General features: G+C 37.9%; 1 protein-coding gene across 1 annotated transcript in view; it reads left to right on the forward strand.

The window, feature by feature from the left end:
- Bmpr1b (bone morphogenetic protein receptor type 1B) overlaps positions 1 to 15,206 on the forward strand; it is a 143,750-nt gene that overhangs the window by 96,331 nt on the left and 32,213 nt on the right. The window contains exon 2 of the mRNA XM_052178486.1: positions 7,392 to 7,551. Coding sequence (XP_052034446.1) covers positions 7,409 to 7,551 — 143 coding nt within the window. The 5' untranslated portion in view covers positions 7,392 to 7,408. The remainder of the gene's footprint in view (positions 1 to 7,391; positions 7,552 to 15,206) is intronic.

The following is a 15,206-nucleotide window of genomic DNA, read 5'->3' on the forward strand; positions in this document are numbered from 1 at the left end:
TTCAGATGTAGAAACAGAAGTTATGGTCACTTAAGTATACGATCATATCATCTGCAAATAGTGATAAAAAACTGCATGGTATTGGTACAATATCAGGCAAGTGGATCAATGAAATAGGATTGAAGACCCTGAAATGAACCAACACACCTATGGTCACTTGGTCTTCGACAAAGGAGCTGAAAGCATCCAGTGGAAAAAAGATAGTCTTTTCAACAAATGGTGCTGGTTCAATTGGAGGTCAGCATGCAGAAGAATGAGCATCAATCCATTCTTATCTCCTTGTACCAAGCTCAACTCCAAATGGATCAAGGACCTCCACATAAAACCTGACACACTGAAACTAATAGAAAAGAAACTGGGGAAGACCCTGGAGGACATGGGCACAGGGGAAAGGTTCCTGAATAGAATACCAATAGTTTACGCTCTAAGATCAAGAATTGACAAATGGGACCTCATAAAACTACAAAGTTTCTGTAAGGCAAAGGACACCGTCAAAAGGACAAAACGTCAACCAACAGACTGGGAAAGGATCTTCACCAACCCTAAATCCAACAGAGGGCTAATATCTAATATATACAAAGAACTCAAGGAAGTAGAACCCAGCGAACCAAATAACCCCATTAAAAAGTGGGGTACGGAGCTAAACAAAGAATTTTCACATGAAGAACTTCGGAGAGGTGAGAAACACCTTAAGAAATGTTCAACATCATTAATCATTAGGGAAATGCAAATCAAAACAACCCTGAGATTTCACCTCACACCAGTCAGAATGGCTAAGGTCAAAAACTCAGGAGACAGCAGGTGTTGGCGAGGATATGGAGAAAGCGGAACACTCCTCCACTGCTGGTGGGATTGCAAGATGGTGCAACGACTTTGGAAATCAGTCTGGCGGTTCCTCAGAAAACTGGGCATGACACTTCCTGAGGACCCTGTTATACCACTCCTGGGCATATATCCAGAGGATTCTTCAGCATGCAATAAAGACACATGCTCCACTATGTTCATAGCAGCCCTATTTGTAGTAGCCAGAAGCTGGAAAGAACCTAGGTGTCCTTCAGCGGAGGAATGGATACAAAAAATGTGCTATATTTACACAATGGAGTACTATTCAGCCATTAGAAACAATGAATTCATGAAATTCTTAGACAAATGGATGGAGCTGGAGAACATCATACTAAGTGAGGTAACCCAGTCTCAAAAGATCAATCATGGTATTCACTCACTGATAAGTGGATATTAGCCTAGAAACTTTGAATACCCAGGACATAATCCACAAATTAAATGATGTCCAAAAAGAATGGAGGAGTGGCCCCTGGTTCTGGAAAGACTCAGTGCAAGAGTATAGGGGAATTCCAGAACAGGGAAGTGGGAAGGGGTGGATGGAAGAACAGGGGGACGGAAGAGGGCTTATGGGACTTGCGGGGAGTGGGGACCCAGAAAAGGGGAAATCATTTGAAATGTAAATAAAAAAATATATCAATAAAAAAAAAGAAACAGAAGTTACAGCCCATTTGGATGCAAAGAGAAGATTTCATGATGTAAAATTCTTCCCTCATAGATAATTTTTCTTCAACAAGTCAGATGTATGCATAATAGTGTGAGGAATTCCAGCCGTGTCTCTCATGTACTTGTTTTAATACAATGTAGAAATATTTACATTTCAAATAGTGTTTTCCAGTTTTTTCTCTCCAGTCACAATGACATATATACCTGTTTTCATTTTTCTTTTAAAAGTCCCCTCAATATCTCTAAATTCACACTCATTTACTGATACCCATCGTTTTTAGGCTTCCCACACTGGAAAGGATGATTGGATTCCTTCTCTAAACCTTCACTCCCATTGTCTACACACACACCCTTATCTGTTCATATGTGCTAGAAGAATAGAAATATCAGTTCCCGTATATTCTTATGTTCCTATCACACTCATTTTAATACCTCACAATCAGCACAAATACAAAATGCAGGTGTCATTCTGTTACCAATGCATCATAACTATCTCCATTTCACAGTCTTGTAACCTGCCTTTAAGGAGGTATTAGATTGCATCCTACTGACTTACAGTATGGGGAATATTCACCTTCCTTGAAAGTTGGGTTTCCACTTGCCAAAGGCTCATTCCTTTATCGAGATACTCACAGGGACAGACTGTCTCTTCCAGTAGAGTTTTGATAAAGGTGTATAGAAAGTACTTTGATACCTTGAATATTAAGGTACATTTTACTACCTTTACATTTGATTTATATTTTGCCCACATGTTGACCTTCACATTTTGTATAATTCTCACCCAAATTTTATTACCACTCTCTTATTCATGTGTGCAGTTTTAGTTTTAATTATGTAGGAATACAATGCCATTTTAATTTTAATTTTTTTAATTGAAAATTATATATATATATATATATATCACATTCACACACACACACACACACACACACACACACACATCCTGATTATGGATTTCCCTCCCTCTTCTTCTTCTAAATCCTCCCCAACTATCCTGATCCCCTTTCTGTCTCATTAGAAAACAAACAGGATTCTCAGGGATAATAGGATGATATAATATGATATGACATATGGAATGATATGATGTGATATGATAAACTGAACTGGGCAAAACAAAGAAACATAAGGAAAAGCACACAAGAGAAGTCACAAGAAACAGAGACCCAGTCATTTGCACACTCAATAATCCCATCTTTAAAACCCACAAAAATTGAAGACATAATATACACATAAAGGATGCTTTTGCAGCCTGCTTTTCTACAGGGTTCTCTGAGCTCTAAAGGGAAGGATTTGATAGACACAACTCCTTGAAAAATGAGTTCCAAGGGCTCTCTCTCTTTACACAGTGTCTGAATTTGGTCTCTTTGTTTGTTCTCATCTGCTTCTGGAGGAAGCTTCTCTCATGATGGATGAGCAAGGTGCTGGAGTATGAGTATAACAGAGTGCCATTAGGAATTATTTTATTCCACCTTTAAAATCTGAAAACAAAGAAAAAACCAAATACTATTTGATTTACCCTGGATCCCCAGGCTATCTAGTCTCAGGTTGTTGGTCACTGAAGTAGTGTTGGGTATGGATTCCATCTCATGGAGTGGACCATAAGTTAATCAAATATTGGCTGGTCACTCTCACAGGCTTTGTGCCACCATTGCAGTAGCATATCTTACAGGTGAGACATCATAGATGGTATAGTTTTAACATTCATGATAGTTTTAGCTATCTTTGTTTTTCTTTTTGTTGTTGTTTCCTTATGAAGCTGAGACTTTTTTCTTTATAATCTGTGAAAAATTAAATTGTAATTTGGTGGGAATTGTGTTGACTCTAGATTGTTTTTGGTAAGAGTGACAGAGGAGATATTTCCATCTTCTGATATCTTCTATTATTCTGATATCTCAATGACTTGAAGGTTTTTATCATAGAAGTCTTTCACTTATTTGGATAGAATTACCCCAACATATTTTATACTATTTATACTATATGAGGTTATCATTTCCTTGATTTATTTCTTAGACTGATGTCATTTGTATATAAGAGGGTTACTGAATTTTGTGAGCTAATTTTGTATCCAGCTAAATTGTTGAAAGTGTTTATCAGCTGTATGGGTTTCTTGGTGGGATTTTTAGGGTCACTCATATATGTTATCTTATCATCTGTGAATAAAGATTCTTTGACATATTCCTTTATGATTTGTATTCCCTTAGTCTACTTCAGTTGTCTTATTGCTCTAACTAAGACTTCAAGTACTATACTGAATAGATATGGGGAGAGTAGACAGTCTAGTCTTATTCCCAATTTTAGTGTAATTGCTTTAAGTTTTTGGGTTTTTGTTTGTTTTATATAGGCACTTACTGCTATGAACTTTCCTCTTAGGACAGACTTCATTGTGTCCCATTAGCTTGAGTATACTCTAAATTCTTTTTCATTCAATTCTAAGAGTTTTAATGTCTTTCTTAATTTCTACCTTGACCCATTTTTCATTCACTAGTGAGTGGTTCAGTTTCCATGAGTCTGTAAGCTTTCTCCTCTTTCTGTTGTTGATATCCAGCTTAATTTTGTGGTGGCCAGTTGGGATGCAGGTTCTATTGCAATGTACTAATTATCTGGTGAGAGTTGCTTTGTGTCTGAGTATGTGTAGTCAGTTTTGGAGAAAGTTTCATGAGCTTTGGAGAAAAAAGTTAAATTATTATGTTCAGTTGAAATGTTCTGTAAATATCTGCTAGGTCCATTTGGTTTATAATAGCAATTATTGCCAGCATTTATTTCTGCAATTGCCATTTCGATCTTATTTTTATTTCTTTTGCTCTTGACTCTGATTCTTTACAAACTTAAGGTCTTCTTAATTCTGAAATTTTGCATACTGGAATGCAGGTCTTTGCTGAGTAGTTTTATATCAACTTGGCAAAAGCTTCATCTGAGAGGATGGAGCTTAGATGGAAAAAATGCCTTTAGAAGTTCATACTGTAGGCAAGCCTGGAAGGCATTTTCTTGATTTTTGATTACTTTGCAAGAGCACAGCCCATTGTAGATGGTACCATCCCTGGTCTGATGGTCCTGGATACTATAGGAAAGCAGGCTGAGCAAGCCAAGATGGACAAGCCAGTGCCAACATCCCTCCATGGCCTCTTTATCTCTTTTTGCTTCCAAGTTTCTGCCCTGACTTCCCTGGATAGTGTCATAAGCTGTAAGGTGAAATAAACTCTTTCCCTCCAAAATTGTGTTCCTACGTTGGTTGTTTACTACCCGGAGGTACTGGGAATTGAACCAAAGTCCTGTGTAAAACAGCAAATATTCTTAAGCTCTGAGCTATCATTCCAGTCCCATCCTTCTGATTCTTGTACTTTGCCTTTTAAAACTAGAAGCTCATGATAATTCAGTGTGTGGTTTACTGGTTCGATTATCAACTATTTTCTCAAGTCTCTCTAAGGAGACTCCTGTGCTGACTTTCGCATACTGATGTCCATGAAGGCCCCCAGCCTCTTCCTGGTGTGCGTGTCTCTTCGTACAGCTTGTCTTTCAATCCATCCGCTGAGATTTTCATCTATGGAGTCATATGTTTGGAGTTCCTCACTTTTCACAGCAATGCGTCTTTGTTTTTCTGGTGTGCCTCTGAATAAGCTGAGAGTGTTGATAACAGTTGCCTTTGGTTGTTTTCTCTGTATGTGTGCTTTGTCTTCAGTCTCTAATGTTTGAGGTTTTTCTTCAAATATCTTCTGCCCTGAACTAGTGACTCATGTGTGGGAGCATGGCATACTGAAAGAGCTGATTGGAAGCTTCCAGAAAGAACTCCTCACCAGTAGGCCTCCTTATAGGGTAACAGTGGAGTAGAGCTGTTTTTCTATTCCTTTCTTTAGCCTTTGGCTTGCTCTCAACCCCCTTAGAGGGAAACAGGCAATAAGTTAAAGCCTTGTGAGAAAAAAGAACAGGAAGGTAATCAGTACCCATTGTGAATTGGTAGGAGTACTCCTGATTTCTTTATGCTTGTTTTTGAAGTCCTTGACCTGAAGGGAAGAAAAGGAAAATAAAATATCTAGCACTGTAAGCATAGGATAAGAGAGAAGGGTTATTAGCCTGCAGGACATCTGAATAATAAATGAACATTAATTGTTTGTTTTTAAACTTCAGGGAAGAAGCAGGAAGTAATAGCTTTGCATGAGCTTTTTCATCATACTATCCCCAGAGGCAACTCAGGTCATCAAGTTGGTACAATTCAAGCCAAATTTACAAAGAAAGGATTTACTATGGCAGGGTGATATGTGGGCATACCTACATGTACTGTTTTAAACAGGTGTTCACACTCTGCTGTGAACAGACTTATAACAAATGGCTGGCGAGAGAAGAGACTAGGACAACATGTTTAATGTCTCTGTATCCTGTTAACTTATGGATGACAACTCTATCATGTAGATGAGTGTGGACATACTGGAATCTGGAGTATGGATGGATTACAGAAATGTTGGCCAGCAAGCCCTGGCAATCTCTGCATCTCTGCTTCCCTGGCACTGAGATTATGGCCACAGCTACGATCACCTCTTTGATATAGGTGCTTGGGATAAAACTTAGGTGCTCAAGCTTGCCCTGTGAGCACTTTATCAACTCAACCATCTACCCTGGTTAGGCTCATCAATGTTTTTTGCATAAATTAATCACTAAAATTTGACTAATTTGCTTAATACATAGAAGGTCCAAGAAAGGTTATCACAGATATGTTTTCTTAATTTTCTCATTTTCTGTTTCAATCTGTGACTATAATCACTTATATAAAAACATAATAAATGTAGTCTGTATAATATTGAGTTTATTTCTTCTGATATATAACTTTAGTTTTTTTAACCAAACAAACTATAATCAAATATTTTGTTGAAATTTGTTATAGTCCAGTTAGATGTGGTTTGAGAGAAATTTTTAACTGGATGTTTATAATCATGATTTTAAGAATAATGTTACAGAGTATTATAAATTTATTCAAGGCAACTTTGATGTTCATTTGGAAGACAGAAATGCCTGTTATTAAACCTAGGCCACCTGCCTTTAGGAGATCATTCCTGCATAATGTCTCCCATCAAAGATGGTAGAGGCATCACAGATAAACACAACTCCCTGTAAAAGCTGGTGGAAAAGAAACATCTTTTGAAATATGTGGTTTCTAATTTTTTTATTTCTACAATTTTTTTTGCAGATCAAATGTGCACTGTTATACTGGTTAGTTTTTGTCAACTTGTCATAAACTAGACTTACCTGGGAAGAGAGAACCTAAACTGTGGAATTATCTTCATCAGATTGTTCAGTGGGCATGTCTATGGGACATTTCTCAGTTGCTAATTTATGTAGGAGTTACTGGGCCACTGTGGGTGGTTCTTTCCCTATGAACATGGTCCATTCTGGGTCGTAGAAGAAAAGTAGCTGAGCCAGCCAGAGGAATTAAGGATCATTTTTCCATGGATACTGTTTTAGTTTCTATTCCCAGGTTTCTCCCTGTTATCCCTCAGTTATAGATTGTGATTCAGGAGGCATACAATTAAATAAACTTTTCCTTTCCAAGTTGGTTTTGCCTAGTGTTTTATCACAACAATAGAAAGGAAATTAGTATAATGATCTACCTCAAATCAACTTAGTGATATACTAATAACAGATAGTGTTAGGTTTTAGACAATCTGAGTTCAAAATTCTGCTCCATTATTTGACTATGTGCAGATTAATTAGTTAAAATTCAAGTCTCAAATTTAGTATCTGAAAAATGAGACTGATACCATTTATTCTAATGAAATCATCAAAATATACATCTTTTGTTTGAATCTTTATCACAAATTATTTTTACTCAGTGACATACTGTCTCTTCCACAGAAGGCTAGAAGGCTGTCCTAACCCTTATTCATTATTCTTTACAGAGAAGTTCATTGATAACATGCTCTTACGAAGCTCTGGAAAATTAAATGTGGGCACCAAGAAGGAGGATGGAGAGAGTACAGCCCCCACCCCTCGGCCCAAGATCCTGCGTTGTAAATGCCACCACCACTGTCCCGAAGACTCAGTCAACAATATCTGCAGGTTTGTGATAGAAACAGTTCTAATGTCACTTTCACAAGTGGTTGCATGCCATTTTAAACATACATTGTTTCCAAGAATATGATCTGGTGATGATACTGTACATAGAGAAATATCAAATCATGTTTTACCTTGAACTGGTATTTGAGTACTCTTTTTCCCTAGTCACTAAACAGAACACAGATCTCAGGCTCCTTGGCAATAAACAAAAACTATTATGTTCTTCAAAAACCTTTTCATAATCATGAAACTGATTCCATGTATATATGTTGATCTTGTCTTAACCACTCAGCATACTGAGATTGTTTAAGTATTTTGCACTGGTAAGAGATTGATTAATAAACTATTTCTAGAAAGACGTTCTCTGGTGGAGTTCAGAAGAATCTAACACATGATAGTAGAGAGTTTGTCACAGTAATAAAACTATGAAGTTGGAAATAATGTTTTATAAAGACAAAGAGTTCAGTTTTAAATCATCTAAAGTATTTTTCTTTGTATACATCTCTAAACAGCTACATCATTTTGATGATCCATTCTGATGATCTGTTTGTTACCTAGAACAAGGGAAGGGTACAAAACCATAGCTTCTTGAGACAGGACCAGGACAAGAGAGGGTGCTAACTGCCTACAGCATCATGGCTCCTGGGAGTGACAATGTCAAAGATGCAGAGTATGCATTAAGAGGGGTCAGGACGCCAATGGGGAGAGGAACTACTAGTTTCCATGTCCTGGAAGAATATATGGGTAACTGTTTAGACTGTCATCAGCCAAAAGATCACATCAAACTGAATCAAATGTTTTTATAATGCTTATCATGATGGGGAGTCTGATACAGGTAATTGTACTAGTATCCCTACTCCAAAAATGACAAATTTAAAATCTTCCCAAAGCGAGATGCAATTCCACCAGTGGAAATTTCCCTACCTGACTTTGTGCGATGGGTCACAAGCACAATGCAGGCACACTAAAAATATTGTGTAAAATTATGTTCCTGCTCTGTTTGCGTAAGACATAAATAAACTTCACGGTTGGGTGTAAGTTCCATCCCCAAGATATCACATTAAGCATATACAAATATCTTAAAAATCTAAAAAGAATAACAAAATAGAGCAGTGGCCAGTGTTAGCTAGGGAACACACTCCTTAAGAATTTGCAGACTTAAAAAAAGAAGTGTTTGTTTTTCACTTAGGCATGCCGAGCTCTGCTGCCTTGGTTGACTGTGGCTTGAGGGTGATTTTTGGACTCAGCCTTGCCATAACTCCCTTCTTTCTTTGGGGGACAGTAGCTGCCTAGGGCATACTCTCTGAGTATAAGAGCCACATCCTACAGCCTCTGCTGGCTTCCTGTGCTCTGATGCTTCACTAACCAGATCAAGTGGTGGAGTGAAGCTCAAAGTTGAAGGGAAGCCATAGCTATGGTAAAACAGGGCCGGGGTCAGTTGTAGATCACTGTTCACTAGAGTAGGGCAGAACCTTGAGACATTGCATACTTAGGTCAAGGAGAATATCTAAGGGGACAAACAGAATTAAGTGTCATGGAAACTAATGCTAATGAGGAAGATAGTTAGGTGATCTGCACTAGATACAACTTAAGGTGGAATAGGTCAAGGACTGAAAGTAGAAATCAGAACCAATAACATTAATTAGAGTAATCCAGAGATATTTAAGGTAGTAGAGATGGCAACCAGATTGGGAAGAGATTCTAATCATGGTGTGGTCAACCTTTAACTTATTGTGGTAAGGAAAACAGAGATAAAACCCACAATAATAGCAACAAAATCCCTCAAAAGGACATGAATATGCCACTCAGTATTGATGTGTTGACTTACAGAAGTCAACAGGAAACTAGTATTTAGTGAAATGATTATATGATTACCCTCACCTATCTAATTAATACATTCTTGTGAAGAATGCAATAGTTCCTGTGTATACCCAGGTAAGAATGTGAGGCTCTGAAAGGTTATGTTATCCTTAGTCACTATGATGATATGATTAAAGAAAATTGGCCAGAACTCCAAGTTATGAATTCTTGATCAGCAGCCAAGCCTGTCGGGTTCTCTGAGGACATTCTCTTTTGTGTCTGATGCTCATTTTGCTAGTGAGGAACTTATTCCAGTTGAGTTTTCTCATGTAGGGATCACAAGGACAGCCTTTGATTTTTACTCTGAGACAATGGTTCTCAACCTATGGACCACGATCCCCAAAGATCATTAGAAAACATTGATATTTCAATTACAGTTCTTAACAGTAGCAAAATTACAGTTGTGGGATAGCAACAAAAAATATTATGATTTTCACAACACGAGGAATTGTTTTTTAAAGGGTTGCAACATTAGGAAGGTTGAGAGCCACTGCTAAGACTTAGAGGAATCACATGACACTGTCTCATTTCTACAAGGCTGTTCTCTATTCCTTCCCTCAAAACCAATAGGTTTCAAGCTCTTTCTGTTAAAAAAAAAAGCCCTCCACATACATAAAGCTGTGTATGAGTATATTCCTAAAGTACACTCAGGATTAATTATTAAAGCCATTCATTTAGAAGCTTGCAAATTATTTTTCCTTTTTAATTATTTAGTAAGTTTTAGCAGACATGAATTTATTATTGCGAATTGCTATACAAGTTTCAGTTTCTGCTTTAATACCTTTACAGACCAGCACTGAGCAGTTCTGGCTCTTGTACTCATAGGCAAAGCAGCTTTAAGGTCAAGAGTCCACTTTTTCATGGTTTACCTGAGATCTGGCATATGTTGTTGACTTAGGAGTCTGTACCAGGCAAAAAAGTCTCACAAACTAAATGTCCCAAGTAGGTTTCTTATTCAGTACCACTTCCACCTCCCTTGAGAAAGCAATCTAGTAGTAAGACAACAACCAAGATTGTTTCATACTTATAGTCATTGTGAAATCTCACTGGTTAAGTCAGAAAACATAGGTGGAGTTTAGGGATTTGCCATTCTTCAGTTCTCTCGGTTCCTTTACTAGCCATCCACAAGTTATCATTATTGAGCCAGATGTGTGGCGAACATCTTTAATCCCAGAACTAAAGAAGTAAATACAGATGGTTGGTTGCAAGTTCAAGACCAACCTGGCCTTTTTAGCAAAAGAATACAACCATGACTGATTACATCACTGTGAGTACAGTGTTTGCATCTGTAATCACAAGTAAAGCCATTGTGACTTCTGCCCTAAGACAGTAGCTAGATGTCTGTCTTCTAAATATGCTTCCACGTGTCATGTTGCGTTGTAGTCCTTCCATTTCCTGACTTTGCTCTGTGGACTGCAGATCACCACTGCAGCCTTCGGCACAAATCCCTTATCTTCTTAGATAAGAGTCTTTGATAGACATTTTTTTTTTTTTAATGTGCTTGTTTCATGACCATCCTCTGGTCTACCCATTTGTAATAACTTCTGTTTGTTCATCTTTCAGGGATGATTTTAATACTTCCTCATTTAAATTATTGATTTCTGATCAGAAATTCTCCTGCATGGGTAGTTATCTAAGCATAATAAGTTGATATGCTTGTCTGTATAAAGAATGTGCAAATTAATACTATCTCATTCTCTGACATGAGACAAAATGGGATCAACTTGCTATCTGGTTTAATTGAAACTGAATAGTTTTAGGTTTCTTTAGAAGAGGAATTCCTTTAAAAGAGGAATTAGATAGGTCTCCAGCTGTGGTTGTCTTTGCTGCTATTTTTTCATTCTCCTCCTCCCTCTCCTCCTCTCCATCATTCTCTTCTTCCTCCTCCTCCTTCTTCTTCTCCTTCTACATTATCATCCTCTTTCTTCTGCTTTTCTTCCTCCCTTCCCCCTCCTCCTTCTCCTTCTCCCCTTTTAATACAAGTTCTCATTATGTAACCCTTTCTGGCGTGGAAGTCTCTTTGTAGATCAGGCTGGCCTTGAGCTTGCAACCTACCTACTTCTGCCTCCTAATTGCTGGATAACTGTATGTCTTGAAACACTGGCGTGAAAGAAAAAGCTAATGGGTATGCTAAATGTCACTAGAGCCATCCAATTTTTCTAGTGTTGGCCAGTCCAACTGAACACCAAGTCTTGTGAGTTTTTCTTTTCTAGTTGGATGAGGTATTGATTTCAAACAATTTTACTTAAGAGAACACTGACTCTTCCACTAGAACCTGTGATTTAGTCATTACTCTGATATTTCAAAGTCAGCTTTTATAAAAGTGGAGGCTTTTATAAGGAGTAATTATTTTCATATATCTCATTCTCAGATATGAGACAAAATGGGATCAACTTGTTATCTGGTTTAATTGAAACTGAATAGTTTTGGGTTTCTTTAGATTATCCAGAAAAGATTTCAAAGCAGAAATAGAAAATGTCGATTTTCTCAGGCAATACTATTAAAATACAGATTGGTCAAGACAAGGGATAAGAGAAAGGAGTCTTTTTAAAGGACTATTAGAAATTGTAATGGTCTGCAAAGGGTTGTAAGAGTAAAAATCTATACATAAAGATCTACAGATACTTAGTGAATGTTAAATTGGTCCAGTATTTTAAAAGGTTTGCTTCATAGAAAAACAAGCCATAGAAAAATAAATCAGTCAGTAGGAATGGCATTGAAAGATGCTGGCTAGAGAGAGACATTGTTCTTAAAGTCAGAGTCAAAGGCAAGTTACATGCAGGGACTTTGTCATCAGTGCTGTTAACTTCATGCCCTCCTCCTCATATAGTGACCCAAAATAGAAAAGGACAGAGAAACACGAAGTAACAGTTCTGCATTTCCTTCTGCCTATGGACATCCACTTATCTCACAGGCTAGCGAGAGATGATAAACCCTTAGGGATCTGCAGCTTTGGAAACCTCCACTGCCCATCCTTCCCTGCGCTTCCATAGCCAGTTGATGAAAACCCTAGCTAGCTTATGATTTCTATCCCTGATGCTTGGAGATGTTGTTTGTCTTCTCCCTAGAATCAGAGTCTGTATAGTCTATGTACTCCTCAAATCCAGACTGCCTTTTCCTCGTGCTACCTCCTTTGGCCTCTGATGCTTGAGTATGATCAATATATGAAAAAAAAAAAAAGAACTGCCCTGGAGAAAGCTACTGTGTGTGGCTGATAAAAATCTACAAAATCAAACAGCAACTGTACAAATTGTGTGTACCATCAGATTACTTGTGCTGGAAAATTTGAAAACTTACCATGCTCCCTTGAAAGTGAAGCAGGTATTTTCAAGGACATGATCTTCTCAGTCAGCTCTTTAAAATGGATTATGATCGAAACTTAAACTCAAAGGAAATTCAAAGATTCAAGAATCTGGTACGACTTTGAAAATGTGCAGGGTTACTTATTGATCATTGGGAGGCATGCAAGAGTGGGGTTCACCCATAACCTCTAAGCTATCTTTCTAGTCCTATTTCCCTCCCTTTAAATAAAGGTGTTGTTGATGTCATTGTATATGACTTGTGAAACTGTTTTCTATACCTCAACAATAACTCATGAAGGAACTGGATCCCAGAAGGCTGTTGTAAATCCAATTGACCAGAAGTGAGAAGAAGTAAAATCTTTGCAGTCTCTAAATGTATAGCAGCCTATACAGACCCCCTCTTGCTGGTATGGGTGCACTAGGGGCCACTAAAAGTCCTCTAAAGCAGTCAGTCTCCTTCCCTCTTTCTGGGTATTTCAAACTTTCCTTTGCTTTTGGAACAATGGACACATTAAAAAAATAAAACTTGAACCAGAAGAAGAGCTATCTATCCAGGGATTATAACAAATATTACTACTTTGATATCATGTCACCTTTAACTTGTCAAGTGTTTTGCATTTTTATTGAGTAACTACAGAAACACTGAGAATCCACGACTGATTTTCTTGGTACACTCCCAATTCTCAGTCCATTTGTCACTGGCTCTTCCCTGCCTGTGACCCTGAGGGACAGCACATTCATTGACAGTTCTATTAATTGACTGTGTGTCACTGTCCACATTTATAATCATTACTGTGACCAAATGATTCATCTTGTATCCATCTATGGATTTCATTTCATAACATTATTCCTCTTTTGACTTCCTTTTTGGTTCTTTGCCTCATCAGCTCCTACATTTTAGGAATGGCGGCACAAGCTTGGATGCTTGAGCAGCAGAATAGTTTTAAAAAACTGATATCAGGGAGTAACTGTCCTTTATGATGCCCATAGCCATCTTGGTGGTCGGAATAGTTGGCCAGCTTGGACTCAAGAGCATTGTGCTTACTACAGAGTTAAAGGATTTCAAGTAATGCCTCGGCTTCTGTAATTGTTCTGCTAGTGACCAGTTAGTGTCCACTGTTGGACACTCCAGTGTGACATTTGCTGTGTTGTTGGTAATCAACAATGGAATCTCTCTCCTCCTCCTCCTCTCTTGGTCTCCACATATTTGTATTTCTTTCTAAGTTTATGACATTGTATAGTGATCCTTTTCTCCAGGTTGTCTCTTTCTTTCTCTCTGTCCCTAACATATGAAATCATGCATGCATACATACATACACCACACACACATTTATGTATATTAGGTTTGTTTTATTTGTATCAGTATTTTGCCTGCACATGTGTATGTGGACCATACCCATTAGCAGACCCTGGAGAAACAAGGTGCTGGATGTTTGGAACTGAAGTTATAGATGGTTTTTAGCCATTGTATGGGTGTTAGGAATTCCAATCAGGTCTTCTGGAAGAGAAACTAGTTGCTTTTAATTTCTGAGCAGTATCTTCATCCCCTTCTTCTTTGCATTTCTAGCTTTCAGATCTACAAACAGGTTTTTATAGTTTTAAAGCTTAATTTATTCTCCATTGTGTTGTATTATAAGAGGCCAATTAATTTATTTGCTCCTTCTCTCCCTTTAGTTATTTTGGTGGAGGGTTCTTATGAATTCCCTTGATGCCCCTTTCTATAAAACTTTGATTTTGAGTAATGCACTATATCACCTCAGATTGAATGCCTTTTGTCGACTGCTCTACTGCCTAGGAATTCCAACTAAGAAATACTTTATATCAATAGTCTGAACACAGAGAAAATCACATGAATAGTATTCATTTAGATAGTTTGTGGTGAAGGTCCATCCTACATATTGCCTTCAGTACTGTGTGTTTTACACTCCCGCTGAGGTTTCAGCCAGTTGAGTAAAGAGCTCCAAAGAATTTGAACGTGGGCTGTTCAGAGGCAGTTTTTCTTCTACAACAACATGCATACATTTGACTGTTGTCAAGCACAGATTTATCACTGGCTCTTCCTAGCCATTCGTTAGTATGTTCCTGCTCTGCCCTTCAAGGTTTTATAAACAGAAACATGTTGAATCACTTGAGACCTAAAAACTAAGTAAACAGTTGTAAGGATGTTGATGGTAACTCAAGGGCTAATGCATGACAGAACGCTGCTCCCACTAATGTGAGCAGACAGACCTACAAATCATGGCTAATACAGCTCTCACGGCTTTGTTCCCATGACCTTTAGAACTCCATTGTTATACACCTTGGAATACTGCACATGCATATGGATGAGAACAGGATGGAAGATGTGGGCTCCATACTTTCTTTCTAGGGACACGTATATTAGCTTGTGACTTACTATTGGGAACCCAGAATATAAGTCCTGATTTATGAGAACATATCTCTTTGTACACAGCCCCATATATACAAGTTATTCTTTTCAGTTTACTCCCAGGATAA

This window comes from Apodemus sylvaticus, chromosome 4, assembly GCF_947179515.1.
Source record: "Apodemus sylvaticus chromosome 4, mApoSyl1.1, whole genome shotgun sequence".
In the NCBI taxonomy this organism is placed as follows: domain Eukaryota; kingdom Metazoa; phylum Chordata; class Mammalia; order Rodentia; family Muridae; genus Apodemus; species Apodemus sylvaticus.